Source organism: Furipterus horrens, unplaced genomic scaffold (assembly GCF_987537825.1).
Source record: "Furipterus horrens unplaced genomic scaffold, mFurHor1.1.pri manual_scaffold_2, whole genome shotgun sequence".
NCBI classification, from domain to species: domain Eukaryota; kingdom Metazoa; phylum Chordata; class Mammalia; order Chiroptera; family Furipteridae; genus Furipterus; species Furipterus horrens.
This window is the reverse complement of record NW_028327172.1, coordinates 4,492,687-4,514,410: the sequence shown is the minus strand read 5'-3', so window position 1 is coordinate 4,514,410 and position 21,724 is coordinate 4,492,687. Positions and strand designations below refer to the sequence as shown.

General features: G+C 44.3%; 1 protein-coding gene and 1 long non-coding RNA gene across 5 annotated transcripts; one reads left to right on the top strand and one right to left on the bottom strand.

Annotated features, from left to right (window-relative positions):
• The first annotated feature begins 800 nt into the window (after positions 1-800).
• LOC150017444 (RNA-binding protein 4) lies at positions 801-8,995 on the top strand. Of its 3 annotated transcripts, none has more exons than XM_090257962.1 (4): positions 801-919; positions 2,037-2,454; positions 5,820-6,502; positions 8,570-8,635. In XM_090257962.1, the coding sequence occupies exons 2-3, from the start codon at positions 2,043-2,045 to the stop codon at positions 6,491-6,493; spliced, it is 1,086 nt and encodes a 361-aa protein (XP_090114088.1). In that variant the 5' UTR covers positions 801-919; positions 2,037-2,042; the 3' UTR covers positions 6,494-6,502; positions 8,570-8,635. The 3 variants fall into 3 exon arrangements, with proteins under 3 accessions (XP_090114088.1, XP_090114093.1, XP_090114087.1); XM_090257961.1 differs by having other exon boundaries at positions 809-919; positions 6,229-6,502; positions 8,570-8,995; XM_090257967.1 differs by lacking the exon at positions 5,820-6,502 and having other exon boundaries at positions 804-919; positions 8,570-8,657.
• A 9,228-nt stretch (positions 8,996-18,223) lies between these two features.
• On the bottom strand, positions 18,224-20,318 carry LOC150017443 (uncharacterized). 2 transcript variants are annotated; one of them, XR_016509157.1, is made up of 4 exons: positions 19,582-20,318; positions 19,082-19,151; positions 18,827-18,958; positions 18,224-18,561 (listed from the first exon to the last, which is right to left on the bottom strand). It is a non-coding gene; the product is annotated as an uncharacterized LOC150017443 (long non-coding RNA). The 2 variants fall into 2 exon arrangements; XR_016509156.1 differs by having other exon boundaries at positions 19,082-20,318.
• Between the last annotated feature and the right edge of the window lie 1,406 nt (positions 20,319-21,724).

Below are 21,724 nucleotides of genomic sequence, written 5' to 3'. Positions count from 1 at the left end.
AAAACTTCTCTGCTCCCGTTTTTTCTCAGGGCAGGGTTGGGGGGTTTTCTCTGTTTCAATGGCCACAGACGCATAAGCCGCTTCTTTATCTTGGACTCCAGGAGACTGGTTCCTCGGGGTGGAGCTGGGTGGGGGGGGGTGGCTTGTCTTCTCGGCACCTCTTAAATAATGCTGCCGCAGCCAGGCCGACCTCCGGGCTATTACCCTATTTGAAGCTGCGTTCATTTACCTTATAGAGAATTCTTTTAATCACTATGAAAAGTTTAATTTGAGGGAGCTCCTGGGACTCCCAGGGAGACAGTATGAATTCTTAAGAGTTGATTTGGTAAGGTGAAACGCTTTGCTGTTTTTCTTACCGGCTTTTGGGTCTGCGTAAAGCTAACGTCCGCAGCGTCCTGGCTGTGAGGGGCTGTTCTGGGAGGTTTGAGGGGGAAATTTGGAAAAGGCAAAATGGAGCGTAGAATCCTATCGGTATGCACGTGGAAGTGGTGAAATGAAGTTTTAACAAAGTTGGCGCCATAAAGCTAAGGCTGCCACACCTGGATCTAACTTGCTCCGCCTAATGGCGGGTCGAACATTGCCGGCGGAGCTCACGTTTGTAGTCCCTCCCCTCGACGCCAACGTCTTAGCCAATCAGTGGCTCTGGCTTCGCGAACTTCGTGCTCATTGGCTGTCGCGTAAAAGCTCGGGGTTACTGACGTTTCCACCTCTTCCCGGCCTCTCAGGTAATGGGCATTCCTGGCAACCAATCAGGAAGGGGATCTGGGCGAACGCCGGCCTTTTACTTTACTGACTGACCAATGCGGTGGTAGGCTCACCTCCCCCTCTACCCAGACTCACTGCTGCGGCCGCCGCCATTTTAGCGTTTTGTCAGAAGCACCCGCGCCGCGAGGAAGCGTTTCTGTTGATTTCCGTGCGGGTGAGAGACTTCGATCCCTTCCACGGTCTTTCTTTTAATCTGCTAAATCTTACCTCACACCCTTGGGTTTCAGGGGTGTCTCAGTGGGGTCGCGGCCTCCGCACCGATAATAGCTGATATCGGTGCTCGATACTTCGCGGTAAGCCTGAAGCGTCCCTTCCCCCACGACCTCCTCCGGGAATACCTTGCGTTCTCCCACCCCACCGTGTACCCGACTTGGCTCGGCTTTTTGCATCGAGGTTTCCACCGAGAGAGCCGCTCTTTCTTTAGACTTAGAAATTATACCCCGTTTCGAGAATTTCTCAGGCCTTTATGCACTGGTGCCTTGGCTCATGAAGCTGAAGCCCCCTTTCTCTGGCCGCGCATTTTCCATTATGCAGGAGCTCTGAGAGAGGCGTTCCCCATTCCAGCACTTACTGTGTTCTCACCCCTCGCGGTCTGGGCCTAATCGCCCGTTCGCTGCTTCCAAAGGAAGCTCTAAAACGTAGCTGTTACGAGGCCCACTTTTCCGGGAACCGTGGCTACTCGGCTATGAGAGGAAGAGCCGATTCATAATGGAAGGCAGTCCAGCCAGCAGTTAGACCGTCGTTTTCTGACGAGTCCTGTAATGGATAGAAAAGCCCGATTCCGTCAGCGCTACGCTTATGCTCTCACTTTAATTTCCATTCCCGTTTGAAGCTATTATCCATCTCGTACCAAACCCTTTGTGTACTAAGTAGCCTCTTACATGTCTCTTGTTCTTTTATTATTTTATTTTAAGATAGTATTTATTTTTAGAGAAAGGGGAAGGGAGAAAGAGAGGGAGAGCAACATCTATCAGCTGCCTCAGTTACCACTCTCTGGCCCCCAAGTCGGGACCTGGCCCACAACCCAGGCCTGTGCCCTGACTGGGAATCAAACCGGTGACCGGTTGGCTTGCAGGCCGGGGCTCAATCCACTGAGCCACAGCAGCCAGGGCTCTCCTCTCCTTAATAGGTCTGTGGCCGCTACTGTAGGGGGCCTCCTTAATCCCACTTCTTTTGTTACTGTCCGGAGGCGGGTGAGTGGAAGGGCGTGACAGTATGTGTTTTTTAAATTGATATGAGCTTAAGGTCTTTTTAAAATTGTTCTCCTCCAGGCAGAGATGGTGAAGCTGTTCATAGGAAACCTGCCGCGGGAGGCCACGGAGCAGGAGATCCGCACGCTGTTCGAGCAGTATGGGAAGGTGCTGGAGTGTGACATCATAAAGAACTACGGCTTCGTGCACATAGAGGACAAGACGGCGGCGGAGGATGCCATCCGCAACCTGCACCACTACAAGCTGCACGGGGTGAACATCAACGTGGAAGCCAGTAAGAACAAGAGCAAAACCTCCACAAAGCTGCACGTGGGCAACATCAGCCCCACCTGCACCAACAAAGAGCTCCGGGCCAAGTTTGAGGAGTACGGTCCCGTCATCGAGTGTGACATCGTGAAAGATTACGCCTTCGTGCACATGGAGCGCGCAGAGGATGCGGTGGAGGCCATCAGGGGCCTCGACAACACAGAGTTTCAAGGTGAACCACCACCCTCTTTGGGAAGAGGGCTGGACACAAGGCTGTCTCTGTGCAGAGGATAGGTGGGATAAGTAAGGGGGGGCTTTGGGGTACAGGTTCGGCTGGTGGCTGCCAGAAGTTAAAGGATTAAGTGTGGGTGACGAACCTGAGATGGAGAATGCACAGGGTTTAGAGGCTTTACCTTGGGCGACTCAAGACTGGGGGTAGAACCAGTTGGCTTTCATTTGGAGCCCCTAAGGCTTTTCTGCCTGTTAGTGCAGAAGTTCTTTCCTCTGAAGACTGACCCAGTTGTGTTGTCTTTGGGGGGTGGGGTATAGAGCACTTCGTAGTTCTCCCTCTGCATTCACTGCCTCAGCACGGCCCAGGCGGGCCTCAGCTCTGCAGGTCCAGGCGCAGCCTGCTGCGATAACGTGGGCATTGGCCTAAACAGCGGGTCAGAGTCGAGCACGTTTGGGGGAGGGTCTGGCCTAAAAGTTGGGAGGGAGCAAAGCAACATCTGTGAAGCACAATAAAGCAAGGTATGCCTGTATCAGCATTATTCTTTAATTGATGAAGAACCTGGCAAAAGCTGTTTAAGTGGCGCATTTAAGAGGAGGAACCGTGTTAAGCTCCTCTGCCGTATCCCAACTCACAGCTTCTCATAAAGGTGATGAGTGGTTAGGGAATGGGGGCCTGTAACGGGCCACAGCTCTTGTTTCTTGCACCAAGAGGTTCTATTTTGAGGATGAGGCTAATTTCAGGGATTTCTGAGGAGAAGGTATTGAGATGCTGTGGGGGGTAGGTCAGTAACGGCAGTGCCTGGACGCTGGTTGGGGGGGGGGTTTGACCTTCCTTTATGAATAGAGCACTTAGATGGGTGTTGTCTTGAAGCCTTGACTAGGTGTTTCGTTTTAGTGTGCATGGAGGTCAGCCTGAGGGATGCTGTGGCCTGTCCCTTTATTTGCAAGGTATCTTTTCTTGGTTTAAGATCTAAGCTGCTGTGGCAAAAGTGGTAAATCATGAAGGGGTTGGTAACCATGGTGAGTTGTTAATTCTTCTTTCACTTCATTTGGGTCCACAGTGTCAAAAACGCTTTTTCCCTTTGATTCTAACTACTTCCAAATTGTTGGGTATTTCCACAACTGCTTGCTACATTTTTTACCTACGTTTCAACCCTTTTAGCCCAAACCAAGGTAGTGGCTTTCCCTGAGCACTCTTTTAAGAGTAATTGCTGCCGTCTTTGCTGTTTATTTCCCTTAGATTGGACCTTTCTTAGAGCTGGAGGTGTGATCATCATTCCCCCAAGTAACAGGTGCTCTGTGTCATGGGTATTGCTGTGCGTTATTAAGGAGACGTGTCATCGGTCTCTTGGGTCTAGTTTGTTTTCCTTTTCTAATTGGTAAGTTGAGAATTATTTTGTGTCAACAACTTAATTGGGAGCAAAGACTGCTCTTGTGGAGGGTTTGTGGTCTGATCCATGATTTTTGGACAAAAAGACGTGTGGTGTCTGCTTGTAGCAGTTACACGTGTAAGGGAGGAACAGTGTGGACTGATTCAGGACAAATCCTTTAGCATTTGAATTCTAGCTTCTCTCTTTGCCGTTGCTATTAGACATTCCCAGTACTGCCACGCAGACTTCTTTGTGTATGCAGAGTAGTGGTGTTTACTAGTGGTCTTTTCCCCTTCAGTTTCTCAGTTTTGGGTATACAGCTAGGCCCACCCTCTGCATAAGGGGATTCCCACCCTCAGGTTGAAAATACAGTTGAATCTTGAATAATACAGGTTTGAATTTTGTGGGCATAAGTGCACCCATGCAGTTCAAACCAATGTTGTTCAAGGGTGAACTGTTTTTATCGTTTGCCCATTAAAAAAAATTATTTTGGGCCTTCTAAAAACAGCTTTTTCTAGATTGTATCAGAGCATTTATTAATGATCTTTTATGTCTTGAATGTGTTTGGTTGGTTCATCGGTTACTCGTATTTTCTCAGATTTTGTTGGTGCCAAAGTGGCCCTGTGAGCAAATGCCCAGGGGACACAGGTTAGCACTTTAAAGAACTCAGATATTTAATGGCGTATCTTAGCTCTTAGCTTGCAGCCTACACTTATCAGAACGTAGTGTTTAAACGAGGACTTTTTGGTATTTTGGTCCTTCCACCCCTTTTACCTTTTCTAGCTCTAGGACCTTAATTTTACAAGTAAAGTTGTGTATTTACTACTTTCTGTAATGTTAGATGGACAGATGACCTGTTGACTCTCCCCTGGTTTTAACCATTCACTTCTTTGACATCTGCCATGTTTGGGTGCATCACAGCCTTATATTAGAAAGTTGTTTTGGAATTTTGCATACCATGAAATTGGTAGGTCTTGTTAGGTGGAAACACTTCTGTGAAAAGGTTTAAAACTCAAACCTTTTCCAGAAGAGTTGTGAGGTTTTTGGAAGTGATATTTTGCATTTCCAGAATACAAATTGTAGTTTTCAGCAAAAATAGTAATAAGTGCATATTCTTTGAATATCAGGTCCCTAGTTTAAGGTGAAAACACAGTAATCTTGCTAAAATGAAGTTTGATCCGCTGCCTGATATTATTGGTTACTCTCCACTTCTCTACCCCCCCCCCTTTTTCTTCCATGTTTTTCCTAATCTTTAAAATAAAATTCAAGCATCTTGTGAACTCCCTGCCCTGTTTCCTTTGGTTCTACCAGGGGTCATCAAGGTTAGTTGTCAGGTTGTAAAGTATCCTTGTTAGGATGAATAGAAGAACCAGCAGTTCAAAGAATCCAGCTTACAGGGTGGGCAGTCCCTCAACTTGTATTTTATTCCTCCTCCCCTTGTTCATGAGTGTTTTTTCCAAAAATCTGAAAGTTGCTTATCGTGCTCAGCCATGGATCAAGTCTGGACCACTCTGCCAGTGGTCACTTTATAGTCTTATTCTCTTCTCTCTGATTTTGGAGTGGGGTGGGGTCTGGGGGACTGGTCTTTGCATTCTCCTGCCTAACGAAATCAAGAGTCTTGATGGCAAAGATTGGAAGTTCCAGAATCTTGCTGAGTACACTAGTGGTTTCTTTTGACATTGGGCCATTGTTCAGAGTAGTTTTTGTCCACAGTTACTTGGCAGAGATGGAGATGCTTGTTTTTGAAGGAGTAGTTTCTTTCTTAAGCATTAAACTAATGATCAGTGTTAGATGAAAACATTTCTTCATCTTATCTTTGTCTGAAATCAGGTCATTATACTAAATTTATGTATTGGACTTAAAAAAAAACCTTTCTGGCATTGAGTCCCACATTAGCGTTGTGTAGGTAAAGCCATTGCTATGACCAGTATCTGGGGTAGGGGCTGGGGCTATGACTAAGAGTGATAGCAACCCTTCTTGCGTCTGTTTCTTCAAGGCAAACGAATGCACGTGCAGTTGTCCACCAGCCGGCTTAGGACTGCGCCCGGGATGGGAGACCAGAGCGGCTGCTATCGGTGCGGGAAAGAGGGGCACTGGTCCAAAGAGTGTCCGATAGATCGTTCGGGCCGCGTGGCAGACTTTACCGAGCAGTATAATGAGCAGTACGGAGCAGTGCGTACGCCTTACACCATGAGCTATGGGGATTCACTGTATTACAACAACGCATACGGAGCGCTCGATGCCTACTACAAGCGCTGCCGTGCTGCCCGGTCCTATGAGGCAGTGGCGGCTGCAGCTGCCTCCGCGTATAATTACGCAGAGCAGACCCTGTCCCATCTGCCACAAGTCCAGAACACAGCCATGGCCAGTCACCTCACCTCCACCTCTCTCGATCCCTACGATAGACACCTGTTGCCGACCTCAGGAGCTGCTGCCGCTGCTGCAGCAGCCGCTGCTGCCGCTTCTGCAGCTTCCACTTCATATTACGGGCGGGATCGGAGCCCCCTGCGTCGTGCTACAGCCCCAGTCCCCACTGTTGGAGAGGGCTACGGTTACGGGCATGACAGTGAGTTGTCCCAAGCTTCGGCAGCCGCGCGGAATTCCCTGTACAACATGGCCCGGTATGAGCGGGAGCAGTATGCGGATCGGGCGCGGTACTCAGCCTTTTAAAGCTTTGAGGTGAGAGCGGTGGGGTGTCACCTGTTCTGGTTTTGCCGTCCCTCCTGCAGCCTAAAGGCTCCAGTTAGGCTGCCCTGCTTGCTTGCTTTTGCAGGGTTACGGTAAGGTTCAGAGGCTAGGGAAAAGTCCTAACTAGTTAACTTTTTGAAATATGTAAACATCCTTGGCCCTCATGGCAATTTTTTCAGGGCTCTTGGTAGTGGGAGTCAATCTGATTCTGTTTATGTCTGGAAAAAAACAAAGAATGGTGTGATGAATCTTGGGTCACACCTGTGTGCTGTAATTGAACTGAAACTGAGACCCAGACATTCAGACTCTCAAGTGTGCTGTTTTTCAGAGCCTTTGTTGAAATTCCTAGGTCTGAAAGTTCCCTGTTCTGCTTTGTGCTGTGTGAAAGGTCTGATATGACCTGTAATGATGAAATCAATAACTGTATAGTTACCTGGTCATTACTGCTCAGGTCCCAGTTAGTATGAAGACTACCCAAATGGCATCTTAATCTTGAAGCAGCATATTTCTGGTATTCCTGAACAGTTCACTCCCCTAATGAGCTTTATAGGAAAAAAAAAAACTTCCTTGATGTTAAGTTGGCGCTGAGAGGAATATCTTTTAATTTATAAAAATGAGCTCAACAAGGAATCTGGGGCATGGATTCAAACCCATGTTCTCCACGCGCCTCAGATTCATTCCCTGAATAGAGTGCCCACTCCTTTGCTCTACCTTTGAATCTGTCCTGTAAGAGCCTTTTTACTTTGTTCTAAACTCCTCACAGTGTTAGATTTGACATTCTCTCCATGTCTTCAAGATGGATGATAATGTAAATATGCATGCACACCTGTAAATTTTACTCTTTGATAATGTTGAAATATACAGGGGTGGGAGTTTTGCCTTAAGCCAGTGATTTTCAACCAGTTGTGCCACGAGAATTTTTAAAACCTGCAGTACCTCACTACTTAGTCAAGGGCACTGACTGCTCTTTCCTTAGATTGTCAGATAAAAAAATAACAGCCACCACAACAATAGCTGTCTGGTGTGAATGAATGAAAATTATACCTTTTTTTGGTGAGATCAGCAAAAATATTTTTTAGCGTGCCACAAAATTTTATTACTTACTTTATGTGTGCCATGAGATGAAAAAGGTTGAAAATCGCCGTTTTAAACAGATCGCTCCCTTCATCTTCCCACTAGTTACGGGCATTTAATCCTCTTGAACAATCTGCTCTACCTTGAGTCCTCTGGCGACCTCCTCTGCTGTGCATTTTGAACCTCATGATTCATTTGGCTCGACTTGAGGATATTCTCTTTCGATGCTTGCCAGCTTTGGACTCGAGGTGTGGGAGATTGCTGTTGTATTAAAGGGTGATTATTCTCAGTGCCCTTTGTTTTGAGTCTCCCCTAGTGTGTCCCAGTCATTGATGCAAAATCCTGCAGTGACAGGGTGGGTGGTACTCTTGTCATCTTTTCCATTAGGGCAGAAGGTATGTAATGTAAATCACTCAAAGGGTTCAAAAAGAAATTTGATGTGTAGCTTACACTTGCCCTCCAGTACATTCTTTTAGTTGCTTCCCTAGGCAGGGTTAGATGCCCTCAGGTCTTAACAGTTTGTTCAGTTGATGCTACATTTGCCTAGACTTTAAATGATTTTTAACTTGGACCTTGGTAGTAACTCCCAGATTCAAACGTAATTTTGACTTTTTACCCCAGAGAGCTTGATTGGAACCTTACCCTTTTTACTGCCTTCCAATGACAGTTGGTGATGTGGAATTACCTTCTCTGAGGAATGCCAATGTTCACATCAAGGGAAATGCAATGTCTTTGCCTACGCTACAGAAAAAAATTTGGCAATTTAAAGAAAGGCCCGATCTGGGATTGCTTGGCCTTTCCCAGTTACTCTGTCCGTCAGGCTCTTTTCACCGTTAGTGATTATTGTGATACCATACATGGGTACAAGTCCGTAAACCTACCAGAGTCAAGTTAGCGGGCTTTGTAGAGATGTTCTTTGAAGTTTTAAGTGGGAAAGCCCTTTTGAGCTTTGCTGTAAAGCCCCTGTGTTGTGCTCTCTTTCAGGTGGGATGTGTGTGGGCTGAAATTCCGAGCTGCGGTTGTGCATGAGAATACACCCTTCGTGGTACCCCGTCTCCGGGACGTTCTCGGCTCTGTGCGTTCAGTCCCTCAGGAACTATGGACCTTAATTGATCTTGCTAAGTTCAGACCACCTCTTCCTCTCCTCTCTCCTGCCCCTTTTCCTGTCCTTCGGTATTTCTGTAGCTCCCCATTCATGTTCTGTTCTAGCAGGCCTCATTGTGTGCAGAGACTGTGGTGGGGGCTGTGCCATCTCCTCACCTCCTGGCTCCCATGGGGGTTGGGTTTGGGAATGGCCCTGGGGAGTGTCACTGCTGCTGAGTCTTCGGCCCAAAAGCTTGTGGCAGGTGGACACAAAGAGTTGGATCACTTTTTTCTTTCCAATGAAATAAATGGTTTTTCAACTTAGGATATGTGTGCTTTGAGAGAATTCTTGCTTGGGATGTGTCTGGGTTCTTTATTTGTCCCTGAAAGAGAGGGGGGAGGATGTAAAGTCTGACATTCAGCTCTGAGTGGACATCACTTTATTTTCTTGGAGATAGACTTTCAGGTGCCAAAGGAAAAAGCAGTGTCATACAGAGGAACCCGGCAGGCAGCCTTGTCCCAGGAAGACCGCCGCCCCCTGGCCCACCTTTGTTGTAAAACCATTACTTACTAGGGGATTTGAGATGTAAGTCCTTTCCTGCCCGAGAAGCAGTCATCGCCTCCCTTTGCTGCTACCGTTCCAACCTCCCAATCAGTAGTACATCTAGCTGGGCTGACTTCCAGGGCACAGGTCTAAAAAAGGAAAGGTTTGAGGGAACTCTGTCACCTTTTACATCATGTAGAAAATTGTGTCTCCAACAGCACTCTATTCCTCTAGGCAGTAAGTAACACTTTTTAATCCCTCTCACCACCTATTTGTAGAGTTCTGACAAAGTCCAAAGAGTCCCACTGGCACCTCATTGCTTGTACTTAAAGTATTCAGAATACCCTAGCATTGAGTTTTAGATTATTTTAACAATGAGGATGGGTTGGTGAGTGCTGGGAAGAGCCCCTTCTTAGCTCTGTGCTTATGGAAACAGACTGTTCCAGATTTTTTTTGTCTACATTTTCTGCTCCAGTTTTAACATATATATATTTATAATTAGGGCATTTCCCAGAATCATTCCTTCAGCATGCTGAACACCTAACTATGCCAGGCATTGTGCTTCTAGGAAAAATGGATTATAGTGATGGGAGGTAAGAAAAAGGAGCTGGTCTTTACTTGGGTGATTTCCCAGATTTTTTTTTTAATGCTTCTACCTGACTCTTAAATCATATATGGCCTAGATGGGTATACCTTTGTTACTGATACCACTTGTAATTTATTGACTATTTGCTCTATGTGAGACCCCTTGATAGGTGTTTCATGTGTTCTTTAATGCAGTAAATTTCTTGTTAATTGCAATCTTGTTCTGCCCTGAAGACAAATATTTGCTGAACATGGAAGCTGTCTTTGGTGAAAGATTGTGATTAAGACAAGGGGTGGAAATAGCTCCAATGGACAAGAAGTGGTCAGCAATGAAGAATGCAACTGACACCTTGGCTACGTTGGGTTGGTTTCTCACCACTTGGACGGTTATGTCTTATTTTGATCCCTTTGTTTCTTAAAAGATTCATCACAAATTAAACTTGTATCGATATACCCCTTAGTCTGATGGGTGGGATTAGGTTTTAAAAGATGGAGACCTAACAGTATTCATTGATACAACAAATGTTTTGAGTGCTACACTGCAGGGTGTTTTAGGTGTTGGGGATAGAGTATTCCCTCACTTATCGCGGGCACTATGTTCTAGGACCCCCCACCCCCCCACAATAGGTGAAAATCTGCGAAGTAGGAACCTTACATTTATTTTAGTATTTATATATATTTTAAGGCTTTATAAACCCTTCCCACACACTTAGAAACTGTTCCCACTCCCTTACTAACCTTTTGCACACTTTTATAAACACTACTTATGTTCTTAAACACATTCTGCACTCTTAAACCTATGTAACTTTAACAACATATGTATACAGTACCGCAAAAGCCCGCAACAGCAAAAAATCTGCGATAGTTTAATATTAAAATCCCACGATACAGTGAGGCCGCGGTAAGTGAGCCACGATGTAGAGAGGGACTACTATACCTACAGTTCTGAAGCTTATATGTATTCTAAGGGGAGACAAAACCGTTTTTTAGATGGGAATGTCAGTGAAAGTTTCCAGAGGTAACATCATGGTAGATTAAATATGGCAGGAATAATAATTGTATTATGAAACATTTTGTCTAGTTGAAAATGTAAAGGGAGTCATTTTTGCTTTGTGCTTTGAGAGCATGGTCTCCCTGTAACGGAGCCTAAGCAATTTTTCGTGACTGCCAGAACCCGTGCTGGTTCAATGCTACATTTCCACGAAAGCTTTTTAAAAAGCTGATTACTTGTTAAAGTGAAAAGCCCTATTAAGGACAATGGAAAAATAGTGAATTCTAAAACTTGATTTGAAATTATTGAATTTAACATGCTGATATTCAACATTATTCCTGAAATGACTTAAGCTCCCAGTCAAATGTGTCTCTTGAGGTGAGGCCATGTAGTCTGCTCTGTAATTGACAGTTATACTGTCATTGCCATCACTTAGCTCAGGAGTTATACAGCTTTTCAAGAAGTATTGTATTACTTTAAAACACTGATTTTTCCATAGCCTTCCATCATCATCCATTCTCCTGAGTTATATGTGATTCACATTCACCTCAGAGCTGGCTTTGCACGTAATGAAGTACCATACTTGCTGGCTGCCTAGGGAGTGGAGAGTGCAGGCCTGAACCAGGGCATGGTGACTGCCTCCACAGCAGTTTTCTGTTCAGGTCTTGGGTGTGCAAATCATGGGGGTATCACTGGAAGTCAGGTGGGGATGGGAGTGGTCACATCCTGTAGTGATGGCCTCTGGCCTAGCCTGGTTCTGGATAGGTAACAGGTCTTAGGAGGTCAGTTTTCAGGATGATTTGGGGGTTTGGCTTGGTGTTAGATCTCTTAATGTTGACTTAAAAGTCTAGACATCCTCGAAATTGGGATTGACTTGGGTGAAGGCCATATTAAACCAGGCTTCTTACTGCTGGTTTTATGCTGCATCAGAATTAAACTAGACTCTAAGGCAGTGGTTCTCAACCTTCCTAACGCCGCGACCCTGTAATACAGTTCCTCACATTGTGGTGACCCCCAACCATAAAATTATTTTCGTTGCTACTTCATAACTGTAATTTGCTACTGTTATGAATCGTAATGTAAATATCTGATATGTAGGATGTATTTTCATTGTTACAAATTGGACATAATTAAAGCATAGTGATGAATGACAAAAACAATATGTAATTATGTGTTTTCCGATGGTCTTAGGTGACCCCTGTGAAAGGGTCGTTCGACCCCCAAAGGGATCGTGACCCACAGGTTGAGAACCGCTGCTCTAGGGGGTAGATTAGTGAGGTAGACTTTGCACTGTGGTATTAAGTGCTGTTGTAAACTACTGGAGGAAAGTTTGCTCAGTACTAGAGTTCCCCACATGGTCTCATGCTGAGAAAAATGGAATTCCCAGAATGATGGCAGCAGGAAATCTGAGGACTGCTTTATGCGGAGAGCTTGGAGAACAGTAGTCTAAGCTGAAGCAGGAGACAGTAGAGTTCCAGAAGGGGAAGTCTCCAAGACAGAATTAAGAAATTCCTGTATGTGAATATTTTGAGGAAATTTTGCTTCATTTGAAGAGTTCAGAGCTGAATTACTGAAAAGTACATAGAAAATAAAAAGGGTAAAAACTCAAGAGTAAACAAAAACTTGTAAAATATTACAGAGTTTAACCTTGTCATAATCATGGCCACACTGTAATAAAATAATTGTCATTTAAATTTGGAGCGTGGGGAAGTGCAGATGGGTGAGTAATGAGGTGTGTTTAGTAGCAAAATCCAAATTCCATAATAGAAGTCACTAGAGAATTTTAAAAAGTGGTAAATGAGAATTATGAGCATCTTATCTAGACACAAAGGTAAGGAACAGTTGAAAAGAGCTAAAAGCCACTACTTCTGGGGAGGATGGAGCAAGAGACTTGAAAGCCTTTTATTATTTGCTTTGTTAAACCATGTTCGTTAATTATTTTGATAAGTTTTTTTTTATCATGTTAACAGTTTTTCTCTCTGAAGCTTTAGCTGGTGGTGGCTTACCACTCAGCGTTCCAGTCTCTCACCAAATGTGAGTAGGGACCAAGAGTAGGGACTTCTGTATTATTTTATTGGCAGGTAAATAGCACCCCTGAGATACAAGGCAGTTGTCAAAGAGATAAGATACGCAAGGAAGAGGAAGTGCATAGCTAATGATACCTAAACCTTAAAAGCTGAGTTGTTTTATTATTGCTCTTGTTTTGTCTGACTTGTCAAGGCCAACAGAGGGGAACAGTGCCCTGTGTCCAGCGGAGCTGGTCCTTTACTGGGCTCGCGGGTTACCTTCAGTACCTACATCAGACGTGCCGAGTTTGTACTCAGTTATACAACCCGGTGGGACCTCCTGTCAGTTTCCCTTTGTAAGGAGCATTGAAATGAGATTTGAGAGTTTGGAGCTTCTTAGTGTAGAACTTACATTCTGATCTATTTCACCCAGGCTATTGCAAGGGGAGTGAAGATACTTTTTACCCACTGACTTGAGCTGGATTAGGACATTCTGATTTATTTGTACTGTAGACTCAAAATGGTTTGCAGAGCAGACTTTAGTAGTCAACAATAAAAGTTTTTCCTGGAAAGCCAGAGAAGCATCCTGGCCGCTAGGATGCCCCTGCAAAAGTTTTGTGTGCAATTTCAGCGTGGTACATTTATGAAACGCAGAAGGTCCAGCAAGGCAGCGGATCAGATTTAAATATCCACCTCAATTAAGAAAAGAATTATGGGATGAAATTAATAGGTTATATAATCCTTATATTTTGCCCACATTTTTATTTTATTTTTTTAGTTCTCACCTGAGGATGTATTTACTGATTTTAGGGAAAGTGAGGGAGAATTGATCAGTTGTCTCTTGCATGCATCCTGACCAGGGACCACACCCACAGTGTAGACATGTACCCGACTGGGAATTGAACCTGTAACCTTTTGGTTGATGGGACGATGCTTCAACCAACTGAGCCACACTGGCCTGGAGCTGCTCACATTGTTTAATGTCTCAGAAATTTAAATGTATTGATATTTGTAGTTTTAATTGGCAGTGTTTTGGTTTTAGTGGTACATGAATTAATGATGCATATTAAAATCAATGATATACCTTAAAATCAATGGCATTGGATTAGTTGAAATATGGTTACTTTGCATGAGTACAAGTATATGTGTAAACTATTCCTAAAGATGGAATGGTATTTTCCATTTTGCTACATGTTGTCAAATTGTTCTCAGAAGTTATTTGACTTTGTATTTCTACCAGTAAGGGATGAAAGTGTTCCCTTAAGCCCTCATCAATGCATCTGTTGATCTTGTCCAACCTGATGGGTTAAAATGGTATCTTATAGTTACGCTTAGCATCTGTTTTTATGAGTGAGGTTGGTATATTTTTAAAACTTGATTGTTGACACTATTACAGATGTCCCCATTTTCCCCAGGTTGTTCATTTTTATATTTTAAAGAGCCATTTGTATTTCTTTTTTTGTCTTTTCATATCCTTAGTCTTTACCTGTAAAAACATTGGATGTTGGTTTTACTAATTAGTAGCAGTGTATAGATTAAGAAACTAACTCTTTGGGATATGAGTTGCTAGGGTTTTTTCCAGTTTGTCATTTTTATTTCATGTTTTTGCCCTGCAGGAAAATGAAATATATGGTAGTTGGATTTCCAGTCTTGTCTTTTTAGGACTTTAGTATTTTGTATCATACGTGGGATTTTTGCACTTGAAGAACATAGGAAATTTTGTTTTTTCTGGTACTTTTATGGTTTTATTTTTTAAAACAAATATACTTGAAAATTATTTGATATGAAGTTTGAGGTAGGTATCTAGCTTTGTGTTTTAAGGTGGTCACTCAGTTGGGGATCAAATTGAAACAAATTGCAGTGGAGCTAAAGGGATGAAAATACTGTTATTAGAACATCATATCTCCTTTTCTAATTATAAGAAATTTTATCACCCTTTTGATGGAAGACCAGAATCAGCAGGACGTAGATGACTTCTACCTACTCTAAGAAATTGTTTATCCAGGTGGGACCACTGCCGTTAGACCAATTAAATCGTAGTCTCTAGGGGTAGGCCTGGGGAGCAGAATCAACTCCGATTGCAAATTCGTGCTTAGAGCGGTACTTACGCTTTATGGAATGGGTTAATCAGATTGTTGTGATTTGGCATGCCTGATCTCCAGGGACTCAATTTGTAGGATTCAACCTACAGAACCTGCTGAAGAAACCCGTGGTGCCCACCAGTCCTGTTGTGATGATGCCCAAGGCTGTGGGGACCCACCCCTGTCTGTTGATCAAGATGGGATGAGAATAACATTTCTCTCACCTTTTCCTTCTCAGACAGGTTAACACTGTTTCCGTCTCTGGTGGACAACATACAGACCCATTTGGGGTTAGATACGTAAGTTTTAACTCCTTAATTTCTGAAAATAATTTTCTTTGGCAAATTATCCTCATTGGCAATCTTAAGACAAAGCTTTTATGTGATTTTTAGCATCTCGTATTTGGTGAAAGAGCTCATTTTACTTGATTTGCGATAATTCTGCTCCAGTTCCATCTACGTGCATTGCCATCTTGGCCTGCTCATACGTTTGTTCTATTCTTCATTCAGGTCCCATGGCCTTTTTCTTGAATTAGGCTTCCATACTGTTGGTAGCCTCTTATGATATGTAAGTTGTCTGGTTGCAAGATAAGCCTTTAGACTTGGACCAAGTTATGGTGCCATTGTGCTGGCTTAGGTGGATATCTTGTCCCTCAGGTTTCCTGCTGGGTGGAAGACTTGCTGAACCTTTACCCAACTGGCTTTCTGTAATGCTTGTAGGTCAAGATACAGGTTATATGTTAGCAAATGCCTTTATTTTTTAAAGATTTATTTTTTGAGAGGGGAAGGGAGGAAGAGAAGAGAAGCATCAATGTGTGGTTGCCTCTTGCACACCCCCAACTGGGGACCTGGCCTGCAACCCATGCATGTGCTCTGTCTGGGAATCGAACCAGCAGCCTTTTTGTTCACAGGCCAGCACTCAATCCACTGAGCCATGCAGCCAGGGCTATTAACAGGTGTCTTAATTTCTTGGTGTTCAAAGCCATGTTTTTTCTGTCTCTTGGCATCCAATTCTGGTACATTGTCTTGCTGCAAACAAGAACAGCCCTTCCGTCCCTCCCATTTCATTAAAATTATTTGACTGACTTTACATGGCTTGTTGTGTATAGAACAACAGTCCTATTGGTTGGTCCAGTTGGTCATCAAAGACTTAACTTCTTAATGTAGTGCATATAACTTTGGATTTAGAAAAAGTCATATTAGAACATATTGATTTGCTTTACCAAAATAAGTATTGAAATATAAAAAGTACCTAAGCATCATCAAAAATCAAATTGGTCATAAATATTTTTTAAAGGTTTTATTTATTTTTAGAGAGGGAGAAAGAGGGAGAGAGGAGAGACATCAAGGTGTGTGAGGTAAGCATTGATCCGTTGCCTCTCAGGGCCCCACCCAGGGACCTGGCCCGTAACCCAGGCCTGTGCCCTGACTGGGGATCAAACTGGCAACCTTTTGTTTGCAGGTTGGTGCTAATTTCACTGAGCCACACCAGCTTCTTTAAATAAATTTCCTTTAGATTTTAGTGTTGGATCTCTCTTCTGATGGGTAAGAAATCTGGCTGACAGTATTTTCCCCTTCACCAAGGGGACTGGGTAAATCATATTAGTGGTGCGCCATTCTCAGAAACCAGTTGATGTGAAATGGCGTTTTGTTTTGGAGACAGGCCTTGCTCCTCCTTTCTTGAAATGTATTTCTTGTCTTTATCTCAGCCATCTTCTGTCTCTCCAGATTTACTATTCCAACCCTTTGATCTCACTGGGGCATCCATTCCATTGATCCAAACTGTGGTGGTTCTTCACCTTCTCAGTATTATCGCTTACACCTGACCTGAAATGTACAGCTAGTAACTTACTCCTTTGTCTACACCACCACTTCCTTGCAAGCCCCGGGGCTGCCCAGTTCCCCAGCTTCATCATTCTTGCTTGGCAAAACCACATCCCAGATTAAACCTAATTTATATCTTCACCTGACAGGTGAGGCTGAACGGGACTGGAGAACAACAATCTCAGTGACTAGTCTCACTTTAAGTAAATGGTCACCAACTTTGTGTAGACCCATAATTCTGCCAAGCAGTCCGAACAGATCCCTGGTCCATTTCTCTTCCCTCGTGTTCACTCAGCTCATGGCCTGCTTCATACTTAACCGAGAAAACAAAAGCAATCGGAAGAGAAATGGAGCATTGGCATCACTCACCTTCCAGCGTCTGCACCCGCATCATGTTCTCTCTTGGGAACTGCTTTTATGTGAGGCCAGTTGCTCTGTGTATGCGTTAGGGCGGCCCGTCCTCCTGCTCCTGCAGTTCTCGCACGTCGTCCGATCAGTGTGAACATTGCTAACATTCTGTTCTTTTCATGAAAAAAGTTCTTGACTATTGCCCCTGCCAGTTATGACCACTTAATTTCTTCATTCCTTTGTGTAGCAAAACTCAAAAGCCTTTTCTGTGGTTTGTGTCTCCAGTCATTACCTACATTTTCTATTCAACTCTCCTTCGTCAGGCTTTTCCCCTGGCCACTGCACAGGAATGTTGCTGGTGACTTCATGTTGCACAATAATCTGTCATTTATATTGTGGTTTCTCCTGTATGTTTTCCTCATGATCCAAACTAGTGGAGGTGCCAAAATCTAAAACTTACACTCCAGCCCAAAACAGACTAGGACATAGTAAGTAAACTGTATGTTAGGAGGTAAGAGCTTTGTATTAAAGATAGAGTTGAGTAAGGATTGGGGGAACTGGAACAGTGCATGTGTGTGCAGATTAATAAGTAGGGTGGCCAAGCCTCACTGAGAAATTGACATTTGAGCAGAGTTGAATGAGATGCAAGTTAGCCAAATAAGACTTCTTTTTTTGGAAAATTTTTTGATGTTAGAGAGAGGGGAAGGGAGGGAGAAAGGGAGAGAAAAAAAATTTTTTGATGTTAGAGGGGAAGGGAGGGAGAAAGGGAGAGAAACATTGATGTGCAAGAGAGACATTGATTGGCTTCTTTCTGTACATGCCCTGCTTGGGGACTGAACCTGCAGCCTGGGCATGTGCCCTGACCGGGAATTGAACCAGTGACCTTTCAGTTTGCTGGACAGACCCAAACAAATGAGCCACTTTAGCTGGGCCCAAGGAGACTTCTAGAATTCCAAGTAGAACAGGTTGAGCAAGGGCCCCAAGGTTCTGGATTGTAGCTGACCTGTCCTAATAGCAAGGAGACCAGGGCAAGAGTGGGATGATAGGGGAGGAGCAGTAGGAGAGGAGGTCGGACAGTTAGGTGATGATTGTCCAGGGTCTTCGCTGAATGAAATAGTTTTGCATTGTGTCTAAGCAGAGGAGTATTACTATGTGATGCACTTTTTAAAAAGTGGATTTATTGGGGTATTTTTATACAATAAATGACACCATTTTAAAGAGCATACCACAGTCAAAATATAGAACATTTTTGTCACCCCTAAAAGCCCTTGTACTGCCTTGCAATTAATCCCCCTCAGTCTCTGGTCAGTTCTTAGTCTTCATCTACCTGTTTATATCTTTGGTATTAATATTTTGACATTGTTAATTAGTCTGTTCCTTAACATTTAATTTATTTGAGTTTTAGAACACAATACTCTTGCTTTTCCTATCTTCTCAGTTTCCTCTGCCGATTCCTTTTCCTTTCTGACCTTGATTTTGGAGGCTCCATAGTTCAGATCATGGTCTTTGGTGATTCTGTGGATTCAAATGCCATTCTATATACAAAAATTCCCAATTTATATCTCCAGTTTAGATTTTTCTCCCAAACTCCAGATTCATATCCTACTACCCATTTAACATTTGATATATTTTTGCTTGGGTGTCTGATATTTCAAATACAACTTGCCAAAAACTTAGGGGGGGTATATTCAAATCCACATTCAGTCTGTTTGGAAACCACCTGGTTCTGTTTCTTAGTCTCCCTGCCGGCACCCTCGTCAGAGCCACCATCATCTCTCACCTGGATTTCCTGAGTTCTTTTGTAATTGATCTCCCTGCTTCTACATTGTCTTCCATTTATTCACAATATAGATGCCAGAGTGATTCTTTCTTTTCCTTGTTTCCTAATCCTCGCTTGACATTTTTTTCATTGCTTTTAGAAAGAGGGAAGGGGGAGAGAAAGGGAAACATTGATGAGAGAAATATTGCCTGGTTGCCTCTCTTAGGCTCCCTGACTGGGGATTGAACCCATGTGTGCCCTGACCAGGAATCGAACCTGTGATCTTTTGGTGTGTGGGACAATGCTCCAGCCAACTGTGCCATACTGGTCAGGGGCCAAAGTGATCCTTTAAAAACAGAAGTCAGATAAGGTCACAGCTACCCCCTCATCCCAAGGCATTTTCATTCCGAATAAAAGTCACAGTCCATGGACAAGCCTGTAAAGCCCTGGGATCTGTCTGCTCCTCCTCCTAGCTCTCTGACTTGATCCTCCTTTTCCCTCACTCAGCTTCAGCCATACTATACTGGATGGACTTTTTGTAGATCTGTTGAATACACGCCAGGCCCTTCCTCCCTTAGCATTTGCACCAGCTATTCCTCTGGATAGTTTAACAGCAGATTTGGGTTTTCAAGGTGAAAAGTTGACAAGCTTCCGGGGCATTAAAAATGAAGCTATGTCTCTATCCTCTCTTCTCCATGCTTCTCTTTTATAGACAGTATCACCAATTCCCTTGGCTTTACCTGCTGTCTAGACTATGAAGATTTCCAAATGGGTACCTCCAGCTCCAAATTTTCTCCTTTATGCTTCAACAAGCTGCATCTGGTCGAGAGGCTACGAAAGCTTGATACTTGAATCTGCACTCCTGGTTCCTTCTAATTCGGATAACCCCCAATCTCCAAACAGGTGCATAGAGTTTCTCTTTGAGGACAGTGGGCATCAGTTATGCTACTAGTTGTCAGAGAGGAAGGGGTCAGGAGAGGAGAGAAAAACTAGATTATATATGAAGTGACAGCGGGGGAAGACCTCTTGATGCTGCCATTACAGACATTGGTTGGGTTTTTCATGTGCTAGAAAGAGGGCCTCTGCAGTTTCCACATGAAATTCCCCTACCCCTTCATTCCCCGGGAACCTATAGTCCCTAGGTCAGTGATGCTGAACTTCCTACAGGGTGCCCCCTGCCTCCTCAAAGAAGTATCCAGTCCCAAATGTCAGTAGTGCCAAGGATGAAACCTTGTTCTAGATGATTTCATCAATTCCTTAGGCTTTGTATGTACCATCTGAAGTAGTGCTACCAGTATGACAGCCGTAGCCACATGCTATGGGTGTAAAATACCCATGCTATTTCAAAAGTATGAAAAAGAATGTTAAATACTCATTTTTAAGTGATTGTTGTATATTAAATGCTGTTTTGGGCTGCTCCCTGGCATCTCATTTCCTTCTTCCTTTCTTCCCTTTTCCTTCAGTTTACTCTCAGTTCAGTAGCTGGGATGATACTGATAACTAAATCAGATTGTCACTCCGTAACTTAGCTTTCAGCAATGTCCCATTGTAGTTAATATAAAAGCCAGTCCCCTGCCTTGGCCTGAAATATCTGGCCTCTACCCCACACTCCAGCATGATTTCAGGTCCTTTCCTCAACCATTTCTAACCATATTGGCTCTGCTCCCAGACCCCTATACCCCACGTACTGTCCTGCTGCAAGGCCTTGCCACCCGGGAGAATCTCTCTAGACGACGTCAGGGCTAGTTCTGTTCCCTTCAGTTCTTAGCTGCAGGATCAGGCATCAGAGGGCTCTTACCATTTTCCCAACCATTACATCCAGTTTGTGGGTTTTGTGTGGCAGTCCCCGCTCCCTTTTTTTTTCTTACTATTTTCCTCACAAAATGTAAAGCTAGGGGTTGGGGGATTGCCCCAGCGCCTGAGACGAACAGGCCTTTGATGGCGTGTGTCCGTGGAAGCTGGCGCTGAATAACGGACTCCCCTCGGGAGCACACTACCCTCTGCCCCCACCCACTCACTGCCCTAGTGCTCACCAGGCACTCTAGAAACCGCCACCAGCACAGGGCCGGCTGTGGGGTGGGACCGCGGGTTTGTGGGTGGCTGCGTTAGGGCTGGGGGCTTGCCCACCCCACAGTGTTCAGCCAAGAAAGCAAGGGTCCTGGCTGGTGTGGCTCAGTGGGTTGAATGCAGGCCTGAGAACTGCAGGGTCGCTGGCACAGGCCTGGGTTGTGGGAGGCAGCCCATCGATGTTACTCTCCTTCTCCTCCTCCTTTCCCCTCTAAAGAGTAAATTTAAAACAAAAGGAAAGGAAGAGATGGTGGAACTGTTTGAGAACCTAGGAGGGCCCTTTAGTTGAGATTTGGTGATCTTAAAATGCAGAGCTTGAGTGGGTTTTTCTCTTGGTCCCACAGCTGGGCTCTTTGGAAGGACTGAGGAGGGAATGACAGCTCCCTCCCTTCTGTGTCCCTGCAGAGACGGTATTTCACAGCACCTGGTACTCGTCCCTCCATAGCATTTTCACAGCTGTCATTAAGGCCTGCCTCTCACCTCATGGCTGTCACCACCCAGACCCTGGCTCATAGTGGGGACTGTCACCACCCAGACCCTGGCTCATAGTGGGGACTGTCACCACCCAGACCCTGGCTCATAGTGGGGACTCAGATGAATTCAGTGACTAGTAGTGCGAGAGGCCCAAAGGGACTCTGAAATGGTCTATCTTGGCAAATAGATTTTGTACCTACAACATGCAATTTCTCATGTAAGAGCTGAGGTTTAGAAATACACGTTTGTTCCGATTCAGCAGTCTGACATTGGGTTAAAGCCCCTCTCCCAATGTTATCCAGTTTGAGGGAATGAAAACATTTTTTAAAAAAGATTTATTTTAGAGAGAGGGGCAGGGAGGGACAAAGTGGGGGAGAA